This window comes from Doryrhamphus excisus, chromosome 9 (assembly GCF_030265055.1).
Source record: "Doryrhamphus excisus isolate RoL2022-K1 chromosome 9, RoL_Dexc_1.0, whole genome shotgun sequence".
Classification (NCBI taxonomy): Eukaryota; Metazoa; Chordata; class Actinopteri; order Syngnathiformes; family Syngnathidae; genus Doryrhamphus; species Doryrhamphus excisus.
In genome coordinates, this window is record NC_080474.1 from 9,917,258 (window position 1) to 9,934,255 (window position 16,998).

At 38.8% G+C, this 16,998-nt stretch overlaps 1 protein-coding gene across 3 annotated transcripts in view; it reads left to right on the forward strand.

The window, feature by feature from the left end:
* Window positions 1-15,137, forward strand: part of tfpia (tissue factor pathway inhibitor a) — a 31,639-nt gene extending 16,502 nt beyond the window's left edge. For 2 of the 3 annotated variants that reach the window (XM_058082746.1, XM_058082747.1), the window contains exons 3-8: window positions 4,289-4,492; window positions 10,421-10,597; window positions 13,213-13,281; window positions 13,690-13,752; window positions 14,485-14,673; window positions 14,761-15,137. In XM_058082746.1, coding sequence (XP_057938729.1) covers window positions 4,289-4,492; window positions 10,421-10,597; window positions 13,213-13,281; window positions 13,690-13,752; window positions 14,485-14,673; window positions 14,761-14,828 — 770 coding nt within the window. In that variant the 3' untranslated portion in view covers window positions 14,829-15,137. The remainder of the gene's footprint in view (window positions 1-4,288; window positions 4,493-10,420; window positions 10,598-13,212; window positions 13,282-13,689; window positions 13,753-14,484; window positions 14,674-14,760) is intronic. The other variant, XM_058082748.1, reaches the window with a different exon arrangement.
* Window positions 15,138-16,998: the final 1,861 nt, after the last annotated feature.

Consider the following 16,998-nt stretch of genomic DNA (forward strand, 5'->3'; position numbering starts at 1 on the left):
CGGTTTTGTTTGGTACAGTCAGTTTATCATTTGGAGACATGGGGACATTTTCCTTGTGAGTCATTGAACTGGAGTTTCTTCAAAAACGATAGTGTTATCTTGACTGAGCCTGTAAAGTTTTTCCAAGTGCCCATCTGTTGAAGGCTATGGCTACATTTCCTGCATCTTTAAGTCTTTCTTAAGTGAAGTGGTTTCGTCATAGGATCTGAATTTGTTAATTAGAAACTTTCCAATTTAATGTTAATCACAATCTACAGAGATTATCCAATCACATTTTTGTGTTTACTTCAAAGGGATATTTCTACAACGGTAAAGGAGTACAACTCAGAAAAGAATGTATTCCTGAGCGTTTGCTGTCTTTGTGTGTCTCTTTGGAAGTGCCATTCAGACCTCACTGTGTTAATTAGATGGTAATAGCTTTGCCTGTGATGAAAATGACAAAATTAAGTGTAAGTGGTGTCATTTTGTATCTCGTAACATCTCAGTTCATTTGTTTGAACTTTGTCCCCTTTGCGCACTGGCTTGCATTTCTAATGGTCTTCGTGACGCAACCCTACCCTGCCTGTGGCCTTATTACCGAATATCAGCATTCTCTTCAGAGAACTAGTTCGGCTGTAATAATTTACATGGCAACAATACATTTCAGGCTTAATGATCATTTTTGAATCTTTTTTTTTCCAGCAGACAATATTGCTGTACTTTCTTTAAAATGAAGGCACAAAGCAATATTAGACTGCCAACAACAACAGATGCAGATTGTAATTGGTCATGATTTTGACCTGTAGTCTGTGAAACCACAGAGATATAATCAGTTGTCAGTGTTTTAATGTGTACCCAGATAAATCAGAAAAGTTCTTGTTCAGTCCCTGCGGTGCACAAAGGTTGATGTTTTGGTCAGAAGTAAAAGTACATGGCAGCCAATGGAGACGCTTGCTAAATACAGTACGTGGCATGATAAAACATATTATTTGGGGGTTTTAACAGTACACAAAATGTATTTGTTTATTTCAATTGCAGCAATAACACCAGGTATACATTACCTCAATGATATACATGATGAAAGTTGTAAGTTTTTCACTACCCACTTCAGTACCGACTTTGTTTTACATCTGCTTTATACAACCATAGTTTCAGAGAACAGAATTTTGCGACACAAAATTCAGATAATCTCACAGTACATTACAGAACAGACTCACTTTTGTATTGTGCTAACAGCTAAAAATCAGTACAACTTAAGAGCTTTATTGTACTTGGTTGTTAAGATTGGGCTTCTGGCAATAGGTCTCGACTTAGATTTAGTAAAGATATATAATAGTAATACAAAGGGAGGTGTTGTTGTTTATCTTTCCAATAAGAACAAGATAGGACTCTTCTGAGGCCGTGGAAGTAAACACAAACTGTGATGAATGTTATCTGATTTGGACAAATAGGTCGACAAAGCCTCTCGAGCGATAATGCAACAATCGACTGTGCATTTCTCCTCCCTCATCACCTGCCACATTAGCATGCAGGTTCTGATTAAAAATGAATGCATCACACATTTTTCTGTGATTTTCCTGTGGCCCCTTCTATTTTGTGCAAAACCGTGACAGCTGCTCTGGCACTAAACAATCTTCGTTGTATACTACTCACAAGATGTTAAGGATATTTCACATACAATTCACGATTAACCTAAAATGTACTAACATGTTCAATGCTTAACACACAACTTTCTGTTCTCTAACATAACAATTATGCATATCTCTAACTTTGTGTGGGTAGCGTACTTTGTAGCCAGATATATTCATAGACACATACACCATCATAATTATATTGTACCTTGAGGAGTCATTTTTTTCCCAGTCACAAAGACTCAAAAAGCTTGTATTGTTTAAAGAAATGCCTACAGATTTCTCCCAAAGGCGTGTACTTTTGCTGTCAGATTCTTTAATGCCACTGAGAAGGAGTATGCCAGATTTGATCCTCCAGTAAAGTACTGTGGAGGCTCAAACAAAAATTAGGTCATGTCTTTATAGGTTTCTTAGAAGCTTACATCCGTTAACATTGTCTTCATGTATTTTTTCCCCCTCTCACTATAGTACCTTTTCATTTAGACTGACCAAACAAGCTTCTTGTTGAGTGTTTGTAGTGAAATTGAGAGGTACGTATCCACTCTTCTGTCTGTGAATGACGCTGAGGCGAGCAGTCAGCGATGTGTTGTTAGTATTTTACATGTTATCATCATTGTACGTGTTAATGCCTGATCACAGCATGTATTGTATATCAAACAATGCAACGTTGTTAGTTTTTTTTAGAAGGCTTCATAGTCAAAATAGGTGTATCCCAATGACAGCTGGATTGTGGATGATGGGCAAAATTGAGATGTGCATTGCATGGCTGTACAGAGTGGGGCTTACTTCCACATGCCTGCTTGGGGGATGCTTTAACTCTTGTTGATAGCTTGTATTTACAGTAATTACCAAATACTTGCTAAATTGTCTACACGGATCTCTACGCTGAGAATGCAATGAGTGTCAAAAGAACAACTCGATGATTAAGGGTGCAGTGTGCAGACAAGTCAGAACATGTACATAGGTTGATCTGACAAATATTTAGGTAAAGTTGATCAAATGTAGAATTACTACAGCTTCTGCTAGGACATCAGCCACACATCACACTGATGCTATGAACATCAAGGTAGGTTTCATTGCAAGTTTGTCTAAAGCACTTAATGTGCGCTTCCAATTATGCCACACTGCCACTTCCCAATCAGTCCAGGGTGGACCCTGCCTCTAGTCCAAAGTCAGCTGGGATAGACCTCCAGCATACCTCTGTGACCCTAATGAGCATAATCGGCATAGAAAATGGATTGATGGCCACTTCCATATTGCCGTATTATTCATAGTAGCGAGGCCATAGTTCAGTCTGATTGGGTTCTGGCTACTCTGTTCTCATGATACATTTTTTCTCAAAGAGAAATCTTGTCACACCCTGGTATATCTTCTCACACCCCCGTTTTCTGCTCCCATCCCACCTCATGGATGCAACACTCGTTCTGTAAGTCAGGGGACCAAATACTTCAGCACACGTACATTTGGACAATTTGATAAGTGTCCCCCAGTCCAAGGTTATAAATTAAAATCTGACAGATTGCAGTGGTAGGCTGCTGGCCTTCCTACCCTGTCAGGCCACTATGGTCTGATTGCCCCGATTATAGCAGTTCCAACTTGTATTAAAATGTGTACCTTGCAGGAAGGAAAACTCCATTTCCAAACTTTTTAATGCATTTCTTTAGGGTTGTACGATAAACTACATGAAAAAACACATACTCGGCAAAAAATCCAATCTTATAATGGCAACAACTGGGAATACTCAACAATGCCAATGGCAAGAAATTTCATTATAAACAGCTTGAACTGATAATATTTCTTTAAAAATACTGGCAGTGCAAAACCTGCTGTTTTAGTCTGACACAACACTCTGTTGTGCAATTTGTATACAAGGATCATCTCTACCAATTATATATATCATGAATCCAAGGGATTTTCGAGGGTCTGTTCTCGGTCTGAGACACTCAAATGTTAACACAACACACTTTAATAGGTTTCAAATCATAGTTTTGCATGCAGAAAACTCAATATAAATGATGAACAAAAGGGATAAATTAACATTTAACGTCACTTTTACTTTGATTGTTGACAAATGTTTGACAAATTATTATTATGGTGCCATTATCTTACTCATTATTATAAGACACACGGACAAACTAATACAACACTTCTTCAACCTCAGGGGAGACTGACATCATTGTGTTAATATAAGAACTAGCTGTGAGAAGATAGATATGTAAGGAGTGACGCCTTCTGTCACCGTTGAAGTAAATGGGTTTAAGAAAGTCGTTTTAATACAGACCAAGCATAACTAAAATGAGGGGCTGTTACCCAAGTGATTAATTTTACCCTTTTTTTCCTGTGTGACAATTTCAGATTGAAAGACAACTATCTGCCAATTATGAATAATGCTTCTGGCCAAAAGTACATTCACAAATACCTCAATTAAACTGTTTTGCACAGTTGGGATAATTATTGAAAGTGTTCCATAATAATTCTGTCATCACTGCTGATGCAGACGTTGCTCACGCTCTGCAAACCTTTTGCTTGTGTTACATTCTCTGACATTTTGAAGGGAACAATTGTGAAGAGATGCTCACTGATGAGATGCTGGTATGTATATATGGTGTATGAATGTCAGACCACTGACATTAAAGACACATTTTATACAATGCCATGAATATCTTTTTGTTTTTCAGAAGAGGGACCGTTACCTGAACTGTTCATCTTCAAGGAGCTGTGTGCCCTTAAACAGGACCCAGGGCCTTGCAGGGCCATTAGGGACAAATACTTCTTTAATGTTGACACGGGCCAGTGTGAGCTGTTTGAATATGGAGGTTGTGGAGGAAATGCCAACAACTTTGAAACCTTGGAGATGTGTGAAGAAACATGCATTGTTTCAGGTGAGTGCATGATAGTGTTGATTGTTGACGGTAAAAACTCCAAGGCTACGTATGATGCGCAATTCGGATTTGTTGTTCAAATCAAATTTTTGGTTGTTCACATTACCAAACAAATGCAACATGTTAATGTGAACGCAGAGTGTCTGGGAAGTGACTTGCATGTGCAAAAGCACATCACCACTTGCACTTCCATGTGTTTATCAAAGTAAAGAATAAAAACAACAAAGAATACAATACATTGGCCATTTATTGATCTATTTTATATTTAGGTAGTGGGGTGATTTACAATATGGCCAAGCTAAAACACATAAAAAAAGACACAATAATATAAATGGTATATCAATTAGATCAGAGGAAGACAGGTGTGCTGATAGACGAGTATCTGGAAACATTTCATTACTCAAGGCAGAAGTGCAACAGTCCTGTAGTCACTGAGGCTGTCCTTTTCGGATAGGGATGACGGTAGATGATTTCAGGCAGGATGGGGTGATGGCTTGTGAGAACATGCCATACTGCAAAATGATATGGTGAGTCAAGTAAAGCCAACCTTTTCCGTTTCTTCCAGTGCATACAGCTGTGCTGTTCAGGTGTTTGTCTGTGTTTCATCAAACCACTAGAATGACGCTGTTCCGAAAAGTTCATCTCCCATCAGCAAGACCCAATCAGCCTCATCGTAAGATAGAGACCACTGATAATTTGAAAATGGAACCATTACATTACATTCGATTGCCCTCACTATGGAGCTTCATGCATGATCTCACCTCGTGGATAAGGATCATTCTGAGAAAAGTGAAAAAAAACATTGGTAGAACTCTTTCCTGTGCTGGATTAAGATCCCACACTGCCTGCAAGGCTACACTGCACAAGAGGGCACATGTACAGGCTCATCTCAAGTTTTCCATTAAACATCCGAATGACTCAGAGGAGTGAATTCAAGCGTTCTCAAAAGTTTTACTTTTCAATGTCCAATCCTTAACAAACAAATCATGGTTAATGCAAAACCCCATTTTTGACTGAGCGGCTGACATCATTTCATCGACCGAAACCTGGGGTTCGGTCATAATACACCACACTGTTACTGTCAAGCTTTTGTGTAATTTAACCTTCCTGAACTTCAGAAGTGCTGAGAAGATTGTAGATGGCTCTTTATCAACCCATTTTTTTTTTTTTTACAACAGATGTACGTACATTAATAGCATCATTATCGTTGTAAGCATCATCATAAACTTCCTAACTATTAGTGCTGCCATATGGTGTTTAAAGGAGGCCTATTAGGCTTTTTACACTTGCGCCTTTTGGAAGTGAGCTCTGAAAGAAATTTGGGAGGGCTCTGAACGCTCGGTTTCAGCTGGTGACTTCCTTATATGGGTGTGACTGGGTCCAAGCTGTCCAAGCTATTTGCTGTACAAGATGAGTGTCACCAAACACACTAGAGTGGGCTTGCCCGGAGGTGGGCTGTGGGTGGAGTAAATTCAAACAGACTTTTTTGTAAATCCAAGGAAATACTGCTCCAATAGATGCACATTCAGGAAGATCTAGAAAGCTTTCTGTGCGGGTTCGTGTGTAGCTACTCCATAGGAGCCCACAACGCAATACAATGAGCATAATAAGTCCCCTTTAAGATTTAACAAGCAAATGTCAGTATCCACTCTCTGTAACGGTCCTCCAGATTTAATGGCTACAAAAACAACACCCAAGGTTGATTACAGAAACACTTTACATATTGAGTATATTTCCCTGATTAGCTCTGCCAGTGCTCATATGTCAAGGAAAACTGCAGTTTTTTATTTTACCCATCATCCAGAAACAGAGACACACATGTTTTTTCTGTGTGTTCTAAAGATATACAAACAGATAAAAAGAGGCTGGTAATTAATGCCCAGAAAGCAGAGGCTTTGGAGTTTTTTTCAGAAAGCTTTATAGGCAGAATTTGTGTGTCCCATTATGTGCATTAATTACCTGTGTCTTTTTTCGGAAGATGTGTGTTCATGTCTCACATAAGGATTGTAGATGACAGGGGCCGGTTTGTGTCAAAGAGTTCAACTAAATTGGGTTGCCATTGTATGGTTTCTGTGTACTCACTTAGATTTTGGTGAGTAGTCACTCTTTCTCTCGTCCTCGCCACTTTCTGTCTTCACCTGTAATTGCACTTGAATGACCACCTTAGTGGTATACATTCAAAATAAAAGCATTTTCGGCTTAGAAGTCATTGTATTTCAACACATTTCTTTTCCAAACTACAGACCTGGTTAGAGGAGCCACATTATTAACAAAAAACCCTGAATTGTCAGTCAACTTGGCATCTTCAGCTCAGGTATACAGCACATGCATGAAATGGAAAATGAACAAACAAAGTACTTATAGTCAAGAGTTGTAGTCGCAAAATGAGTCCCAATGATAAAATGTCTTGTACCCCTAAGTAAATTAATGCAAAGGTATTTGGTTGCAGTGAAACACTGTTATTCTTTATGGAGCCATAAATCCTGAACTGCAGGGTGCATACTTTGCTATGTCAAATTACACCTGCACTTACTACCTATTCTTCATGCCCTATGATTACTTGAATAATTTACATGTTATGTACTCACTTATCATCAAAAGATATATCAACTACAGTATAACATAATTAGATTTGTTTATGAATATTTATCAACTTTATTGATATTGCTGTAATAGCAATCTACAAACTCTTAACTCTACTCTTACACATTATTACATCTTTACATTTTGCTAATATTTTTGTGTTTCTGGAATGGTTTAATTGGCCATGTTTTTTTTTTTTGCATGTTCAGTTTTTGCCTAACCTCTTGGAAGGAATTAACAAAAAACTTTCCACTGTACTGGCTTATGGATGTCGTCAGCTATGTTTTTGGTTTATATTTCAAATTATTGTGAGATTACTGTAATTTATGATTGTGATGTTTATTACTGTCATTATCCATCCATCTTCAATGCCACTTATCCTCGGGTCGCAGGACTATGCTGGAGCCTAGATTATTATCATTATGATTTTGTTCATACTATACCCCTTATTCCACCTCCACATTATTGTTGACATTTGCTAAGTAAGCTAAGTCTCATTGTTTTAATTTCAGAGGGGATTAGCTGCTCAAAGCCAGTCCGTGCATTAGCCGACTCCTCACACAAAATATATTTTAGAAGCAGCACCGCTTCTTGAATGACACATTATTTTTGTTGAATGTGTTGAGTGTGTTGAACTAGCACCCCAGAATGATATTTAGTCAGTCACAGTGTTTAGTCAACCACTTGTGTGGTTCCATTTCTTACAACTGAAAATATTTTGCAAATAGTGCTGCAAGGTGATGTATTTCATCTGGCATAAAGTGTAATTTGTCTTTGCTTGCTTATTAAATAAACAGCAGGCAGCAGACAACCCTCCATGACAATTGCGTCCCGTTTACCATCAACTTCTACACACTAAGAAAGGGCAAGCAACCATGTAGATTGATAAAGGAAAACTGCACATTTTTGCGAATTTCAACTTTTGGATTTTACATAGGAACATGGAAACAAACACCTACACATAGCGTTAAGTTTTCCAAACTCAAAACTAAAAACACATCAGCAGGGGAGGCAGCTCTAATATGTAGCCTTACCTTTTTGGTTGTGGCCCGAGCCATTGAGAGCGCGATGCAGACGAGTGTATGGTGAAAGCCGGTGTGGTGTGGCAAGGTGTCAATACAGTAGTAATGCAGTTTGGCATAACAATGTTAATAATAATAATGATAACAATGTCACTGTATCTTCGTTAATACACATGTCACATTATACATTGTTGTAGCATTGTTGGTTGGTTTTCTGGAGGTTTTTTCTGGAGGCTTTACAGGCGGAATACATGTTTCCCATTACATGCACTAATGAGCGGTTTCTTTTTATATGTTTTTGCGTATGTCTGTAGAACACACAGAAAAGAGAGACATATGTGTTCATGTCTCACATAGAAGAATGGACATGGATGAAGTGCAGAATAAATACAACCTGAATTCACTTTGGAAAACAGATCCAGTTATCTCCATTTAAATTATGTTACACCCTCTTATTCAGACATATACTGCATGTTATCATAAAACAAACGAACAAATAGCAAGTACACATCAAGATTGGGCCAATGTTGACAATGTATAGTTTTAAATAAATCCTGGAGACAAAATGGGAGCTGAGATGCTGCACAAGACAGCAGAGTTACACAAAGGGAACATAAAGATGTTGTTGTTGGAAATATTGCCCTTTCCATGTCCATGGGAGTGGATCTGGGAATCAGATGATATACATAGCTGTGGAGACAGGAAGTGAGCTTGCTGTGAGCAGGTGGTTAGTGACTGCAAAGTGGGTCTGCAGTTCATTTAATGCATCTTGCGTGCAGGCTCGGGATCTAATGCCTTATGTCGATATTTTGGGGATGATGAGTTTCTTGCTTGCTTAACTTTGATTTCCGTAGGTGGTGTGGCAATCGCCCACTTGGTTTTGCTAAGGCTTGATGCATATGAGCTATGGCACTGGTGTTTCCGATGGTAATGGTTTAGTGTATTTCAAAAATGCTGAACTGAATTAAAATTAAGGACCAAAGTAGTCAGAAGAAGCAAAGCATTTTTAATCTGACTCCTTCTCCATGTCTCAGGATTTATTGATCTGTTCAGTCTGCTCATGACTTGTGTTTAACTTGTTGATTTTAGGAAAAAGGGCTTTGTGTGTTTTGTATGATGGATTATCCCTTTTTGCAGTGTGGTTAGTGAGTGGAGTGTGCTTTTATAATTACTTCCCTGTACCGCCACACAATAGTTTAGATATGATAGAAGTGCTTCTTACCATTTTGTGTTGCATGTATTTTATCATCTATTATGACACGTTAAAGTCCTTGTTATTTTTTCGACACCTTACTAAAAAGGGCAGGGTCACATCAAGTATTCCACTGGGAGACCATCTCTGCTTCCCAGCATGCCTCGTGGCACTTGTTTTGTTATATAGAAAGTTGCTAAAGTTTTGTGTTGAGAGTGGGTTGTTCAGGGTGTTAACGGTACATTTATTCAGAATCAGAGGTTTCGCGGGGAAGTTTTGATTTTGGTCTGTATTTGATTTATGAGCCACGGTTTTGTTACAGTTTTTGTAAAAATAAATAATTATTTATTATACAGGTATATATATCATTAGCATTAAAATGCAGTTGCAGTCTACTGGCAGGTAATTCTCTGATAAATGCATTTCTCAAAATTTTAAATATTTATATAGCATACAGAACAATTTAAGGATTTGGAGGCCACTTTGTGTACATTATAGATACTAAAACACAAGTCAGTATATTGTACTATAAGCTAGATATCCTTTGTTAAAGGTGACAAAACAAACTGCCGTAATACCTAATAATATATTTCATGAATAACAAGTTACATTTTACGAATAAGCCCCGGGCCAATAAAGAACAAGTTACATGCCAAAAATGGACCATAGGCCACACTTAGGACACCCCAAGTTTACGGTCTTGTTTTGGGGTTTTCTGGAAGGTACAAGTGCAAGAGTAAGAGTTTCAACAGAATGATGATTATTTGATATTTAGTAATGTTCCTTACCTGAAGTGCAGAGTTAATCCTTGAAGCGTCTATCACTGTTCCAAACGACGGCATGCTGCTTTCATCTTATGCATTCATTGTGGTACATTTGCATATTTCATGGGAGGTAAAGTGTTCAAAAGCAGGTGCACTGCACCTTGAGGAAGAGACCAGGAGGCAGGTGGCCTGGTAGCTGAGGAGATCCGCCAGAAGGACCTGGCATCCTGAGTCGCCTCTGTGCCATTGTCAAACATGTCACGATAATATTTGTTTACAAAGCAGCATAGATAGTTTCTGCAGCTACACGTTTCTCCATTGTGACATGATCTTGCTCTCCCTCTCTCCTTCTTTGTTCCGTTTGTAGATGACAAGAGCCCCTGTCATTTGCCAGAAGCTCCAGGTCCCTGCCGCGGGTTGCTGGCACGTTACTTCTTCGACAGCAACAGTCAGCAATGCAAGCGTTTCTTTTATGGGGGTTGCTTTGGCAATGCCAACAACTTTAGAAGCATGGCAGAGTGTCATACAAAATGTCAAAACCAAGGTGGGTCAGGATCAACTTTTTACAATATAAGACTGTGACATCAACAAGCGGATCCTTTTTCAATTCTACAGTAGTGTGAAAGAGTGTTTGCCACCCTCCTGGGTTCTTTTTTGTTGTCACGTAAATGTTTCAGGTCATCAAACTATAAGTATTGGTCTATGACAACACATTTGAACACAATGTGCAGGACTTGCTAGTGTGTTCTGGATCATTGTCCTGCTGCAGACCCCAAGTTCGTTTCAGCCTGAGGTCACGAACAGATGGCCGGATATTCTCCTTTTTTGGTAGACAGCAGAATTCAAGGTTCCATTTATCTCAGTAAGTGTTGACTGGACAGGAGGAATGCTGCGCTGTATATTCACACTGGAACTGTGGCATTCGACTTACAATCTCCTTTGTGCCTTCATTCATATCCGTGTCTGCTTGCTAACTGCTTGCACTCGTGTAGCCCAAAGAGGCTTAATAGCTGAGAAGGAGCTCACCCTCTTCTGTGTTCATGTCATATAGAGCCAGTGCACACAGGCACATGCAGAGTGAACGCTCTTGTCTCCAGCCGTTATAGCACAGAGAAACTGATGGCGCAGACGCGCATTCACTTACTGTATACAGGGCTCGACAATAACGTTGTACCGATGGCCCGGGGCAAGTTAAAACAAAATTCGGGCAAGTAAATCCAATCATTAATATTCCCGTCGGGCAAGTACACTTTAGCATGCCGTACTGCCAAGAGTTTTTTTTAAAGCGGTTCTTGTTGGGTGTTGGTAAAACACGGACTGCGTAATTCCGATGGTAATTTGCAAACCAATCCTTGCAAATCTTGAAATGGACCAATCAGAATCGTTTATTTAGACCGCGGTCCGTAATCCACAATCCGCGTTTTACCCACACCCGTTCTTGTTCGCGACCAACCAATCAGCGATCGTTTTACTAGGAAAACATCTATCATGGCGTCCCTGCCAACATCGTCTAATTCTTCAACAACTTCTGCAGGAACAGAAAAAAGTGATGAAACAGTGCCTCCTAAACAAGTATTTTATTAGCGGCAGCAAATCAAATGATGGCAAAGGTGAGTGAATCACGTTGCTGTGACAATTTGAAGTGGTCACAATGAAACACCACCCATTAGATCCAATTCCAAGTGCTGATTTTGCACAAGCTACAAAACCTAGCGGTTTCATTTCTCTGTGTATTTTTCTCACCTTTGCTTCACAAATTATTGTTTGACCATTGAGCATTTTTTTCTGGATTAAAAACACTTTACTAGTACACAAATGTGTCAAATGTTTCATTGTGGTGCACAACTTATAAATATCACTGCTTACTACGACTACCATGTGTAAGGTAGCATGGCTTGCCATGTTAACATACATCTCCACAAATTTTCAGACATTCCTCCAAATACAATGCATCAGTACTATTATCTGATGAATTATCAGCATATATTGATATATGATATCATTATGGCAGTCTTTTCATTTTACATGGGGCAAGTTCGGGCAAGTAGTTCTCACCTTAAGGATTCCCCATGGGCAAGTCATTTTTGTTTTTAACGTAGAGCCCTGGTATATGTCAATTTATTGAGGGCTCATAATTACCGACCTGATTTTGTATTTTTATTTTATTTTATCGTGACAGGCCGAGACACACATTTTCCAAAATGTTTTTCTCATCCGACCAATATTTTCCCAAAGCTCTTGGGGATCATCAAGATGTTTGCTGGCAAAATTGAGATGAGCCTTAATGTTCTTTTTGTTCATTAGTGTTTTTTGTGAGGTCTGCAGTTCTTTGAATGCTGTTGTGGGGTCTTTTGTGACCTCGTGGATGTGTCGTTGCTGCGCTATTGGGGGAAAGTTGACCACTGTTCCATGTTTTCTTGCCATTTGTGTTTAATGGTTCTCACTGTGGTTTGCTGGACTCCGAAAGTTTGAGAAACGACTTTACAACCTTTTGTAGACTGATAGATCTTTCTTAATCTCAGTTTTTGTCACCCGTAATAATAAAAAGTTTCATTTAAAAACTACATTTTTGTGTTCAATTGTGCTGTCACTGAGTATTGAAATTGGTTTGATGATCTGAAACATTAAGTGTGACAAAATCAACACTCGGGAAGGAAGCAAATGCTTTTATATACCACTATATATCTAAAATGAAGACCTCCATTTTTAGCCAGAGGTTCGTAAATTTTTGTTTCATCGGAACATGAAATATCCAAAGAGAAAATTCAAAAATCCAAAGAGAGTTCTACCTCAGAGAACTTCCTGATAAATTAAGGCTGACCATGAAATCGCATTCCAAATGATTTAGCATTTAAATGATGTCAAAGTGCATTCTATTATCCCAGACTGAGGCACAACTAAGAAGTAATTTGGATAGTAAAATTGCCAAAGAAAATAACAGCAAGTTGTTGGACTGTGACCAATTCTAATGGCAGTCTCGTTTGTACTAAATGCATGCATTAAAAAAACCTCCCTATTTAAGGTTGTCTGTCTGTACCAATTTAAAAAAAAAGAATAAAACAGCTGACCTGGGTTAAGGAGACAGTACTTTACAGAGTAACTCAGCTTTTGTAGACTTGATTCATGATTTGTCTGTTTACCCCTCTTTGGGCTCACTAGAAAAAGTGGAAGTCCCCCTCCAGACCAGTTCTAGAGACATCAGTGATGTGCAACCAACCATACTAACTGGTGAGACTCCGATAGAATTTCACCCTTGAGGTGTTATATAATGTTTCTGAATGGCATTCGTAACATTTCCAATATATTAAAGTAATTTTTGCTTTTTGGCAATTTGGGGATGACGATGTGAATCAGTTGCTGTTATATATAGATATAATATATATATATATATATATATATATATATATATATATATATACATATTTGTGTGTCTTACTGCAACACAAACTCAACCCAGTCAATTATTGCAGCCACCAAGTGTTGTCAAAAACTCAACCACCAACCACACTTTAATTTAAAGGCGGTCTATGTCAAATTAGCAATATACAAATATATACGATATACAGCCAAACTATGGAAACAGTGTGAAAATACAATGTCTACCCTATTCTTAGATGTTTGTCGTGTATTTCTCAGATGAGCCAACAGCCAACAATGCTGTGGTGCAAATGAATGATACTGATCCAAGCCCATCAACAGGTAAGTGGCATGCATGCAAAAGCACAATGTCACATGCATTTCCATGTGTTTTGGAAGTAAAGATTAGGGCAGTGTGTGCACTCGTGTGGCAATTTCAAGGATTTTGTGCAACAAGAGTCAATATTTTCTTCACCAAATGATTCTGTACAGCAGACTAAGAATAAAGGGCAACAATTATGGCTATGGCAGTTTGTGGCTACATTGAGTTGCCTGTTGTATTTCATTGTGGTAAAGAAATTCCAATGAAACTTGGTGTCGAAAAAAAGTTCATGCTTAATTCTGAGGGAATCCCCATATTACCTGGAGGAATTATTAAGGAACCGGGGTAGAGACTGCACTTGTCTTTGTTAAAGGGTGAAAAGGAGCTGGATGCTTTCGTTTGTCAACACTTATTACGTGTCTGCAATGAACTCACGTCCTATGCTATTCCAGCAGGAGTAAGATTTATACAAGATTTATAATTGGAATATGTATTTGGGCTCCTGAATGTCCAAAACACAACAGCTATTGTCCTGGAATACCCGCCAATCCATTTTATTGCATTGAGTCATATGGTGTTATGTGACCTTGAAATGCTGCACCTTTGAAATCAAACACTGACACCTTGTGGCAACACCGAGATGCACAGCTTTACAACCTGCTTCCCATAAGGTCGAGGTTTTTACTACCCGAGACCAAAATTTGAATTTTGCTTCCTCACCAGCAGCCAAGCTAATTAAACATCTGTTGCAGACTCACATCCGCCGGGTCTGTGCTTCAGTCCCGTGGACAGTGGCGCTTGCCTCAGCCAGGAGCGCAGGTTCGCGTACAATCCCAAGACGAAGAGGTGCCACGTGTTCCACTACAGCGGCTGCGGCGGAAACAACAACAATTTTAAACACCGCAGACAATGTGTCAAGAAATGCATTAAAATTCGAAAGGGTATTTTTCTGATGATAATCTAGAAGTGTTTTGTTTTATTTTAAAAGTCTGTGTTGCACATTTGACACTTGTTTTTTCGTTCTGCAGATCGTGGAATGAAGATGATCCGAATGAGCAAGGAAAATTTTCACAACATTCTTAATAGCTCCACCTGAACCCTTTTTTTCAAAGTTGGCACTGGATTCCGCATTTCTCAGTCCCCTGTATTTATCTGCATATTGTTTCAATATTTGGGCCTTGAAGTCGGTTTGATAATACACTGTAATCATATGTACTGACCACATTTTATAGTGCAATTTTATTATGCACACGATTTCACCAAGTAATTGACACATTTGCATGTTTTGCAAATTTTAAGTGTGTTGGAAAGAAAATGTATTTGCTTTTATATTTGACAAGTAACTTTTATGAGCACAGAATGTATATGCAGCTTGTATTTGCACTTTATTAAATACTGTACGTTCTATGTAGTTTGTTTTTCCACAGTAGTGGAGATATCCACTGTTTTGTTAATTGCTCTCCACAGTACAATAGTCAGTTTAATTAATTTAAAGACGAAGGCATGGGACGTGTTTATTTGTACAATATACCACAGCACAAACATTCTACTGCTAGTTCATTCATTCATTCATTTTCTACCGCTTTTTCCTCACGAGGGTCGCGGGGGTGCTGGAGCCTATCCCAGCTGTCTTCGGGCGTAAGGCGGGGTACACCCTAGACTGGTCGCCAGCCAATCACAGGGCACATATAGACAAACAACCATTCACACTCACATTCATACCTATGGACAATTTGGAGTGGCCTATTAACCTAGCATGTTTTTGGAATGTGGGAGGAAACCGGAGTACCCGGAGAAAACCCACGCATGCACGGGGAGAACATGCAAACTTCACACAGAGATGCTTTTACAAAGCACTAGGTGGCAGTGTTGACTTTTAAATATTCTTGTTTCTTCTTTAAAATGTAACTACGCTTCATTGTATTCATTGTTCTCTTTTTATGGCATGAAGACAGCAGGGAGGTGAAATACATACTGAAATTTACTCGTTGGTTTGGTATATTGTGACTTAAATTGACAAGAAACATTATGGCATTATTAAGGTTTATACCAGTAAAATATAGGAGTTCCATAATTGAGCATAAGTTCCATAATTGAACGACAAAAAACAGAATTAAAAAAAAACTGTTTTACAGCCTCCCCTGGCAGGTCAGAGTTAGGAGTTCAGGGTTCGGACGTGAGCTAGGTGGAAGGTTTAGGAGCTAGACAATTTGTATCAAGAATATACTTTGCTATCAATTTCACCACTTCCTATATGAGAGGTGTTAATTTCGTTTACCCTATTGACCTGACATTAATCGTTTTCGATGAGCAATCAACGTGTGTCGGCTGTGTCGCCTTCAAATATATTTTTATTCATCTATCACTTGCCAGTGATGTACACCAAGAAGCAGAACAATCACTACTACTGGCATAGTGTCATAATAATTTAAGAGTCGAGAACCCGACCAGTCCAGGGTGTACCCTACCTCTCGCCCGAAGACAGCTGGGATAGGCTCCAGCATACCCCCGCGACCCCAGTGAGGATTAGCGGTATAGAAAATGGATGGAGTCTAGAACCATGATGTTTTAATACTGGATATTAAATTAGTAGAGGGCACTGCCCCACCTGAAGCATCAGTTATTGTTATAGTAGTAGTAGTAGTAGTGATTTGATTATGGAATGTTATAAGCCTTTTAGTGTTAAGCATGCTTATGAGTATTGTCCTTATGCAGGGGTGTCCGAAGACCACGGCACATTGTAGAAATCAAATTGAACAGAAAAAATGTGAAAAATATTGATTCTAGTAACTAAAAACGCAAGGCTTTGCTATGTATGTTTGTGTGTGGGTTCAAATCTCCATGAGTAAGCATCGGGAAGGGCATCCGGAATATAAAGGGCCTAAACTCAATATGCGGATCAAAAGATCTGCTATGGCGACATACACACAGTATATATATATATATATATATATATATATATATATATATATATATGTGTGTGTGTATATATATGTGTGTGTGTGTGTGTGTGTGTGTATATATATATGTTTATATAAAGTGGTGTGAAAAACTGTTTGCCCCCTCCTGATTTCTTATTTTTTGCATACTTAAATGTTCCATCAGAAATCAAACACATTTAATTATTAGTCAATAAAGCAATTTTTCAAGCTTTGGGACTCGAGCGAACCACAGTGAGAGCCATTATCCACAAATGGGGAAAGCGGTAAACCTTCCCAGGAGTGCCCGGCTAACTAAAATTAACCCAGGAGCACAGTGACGACTCA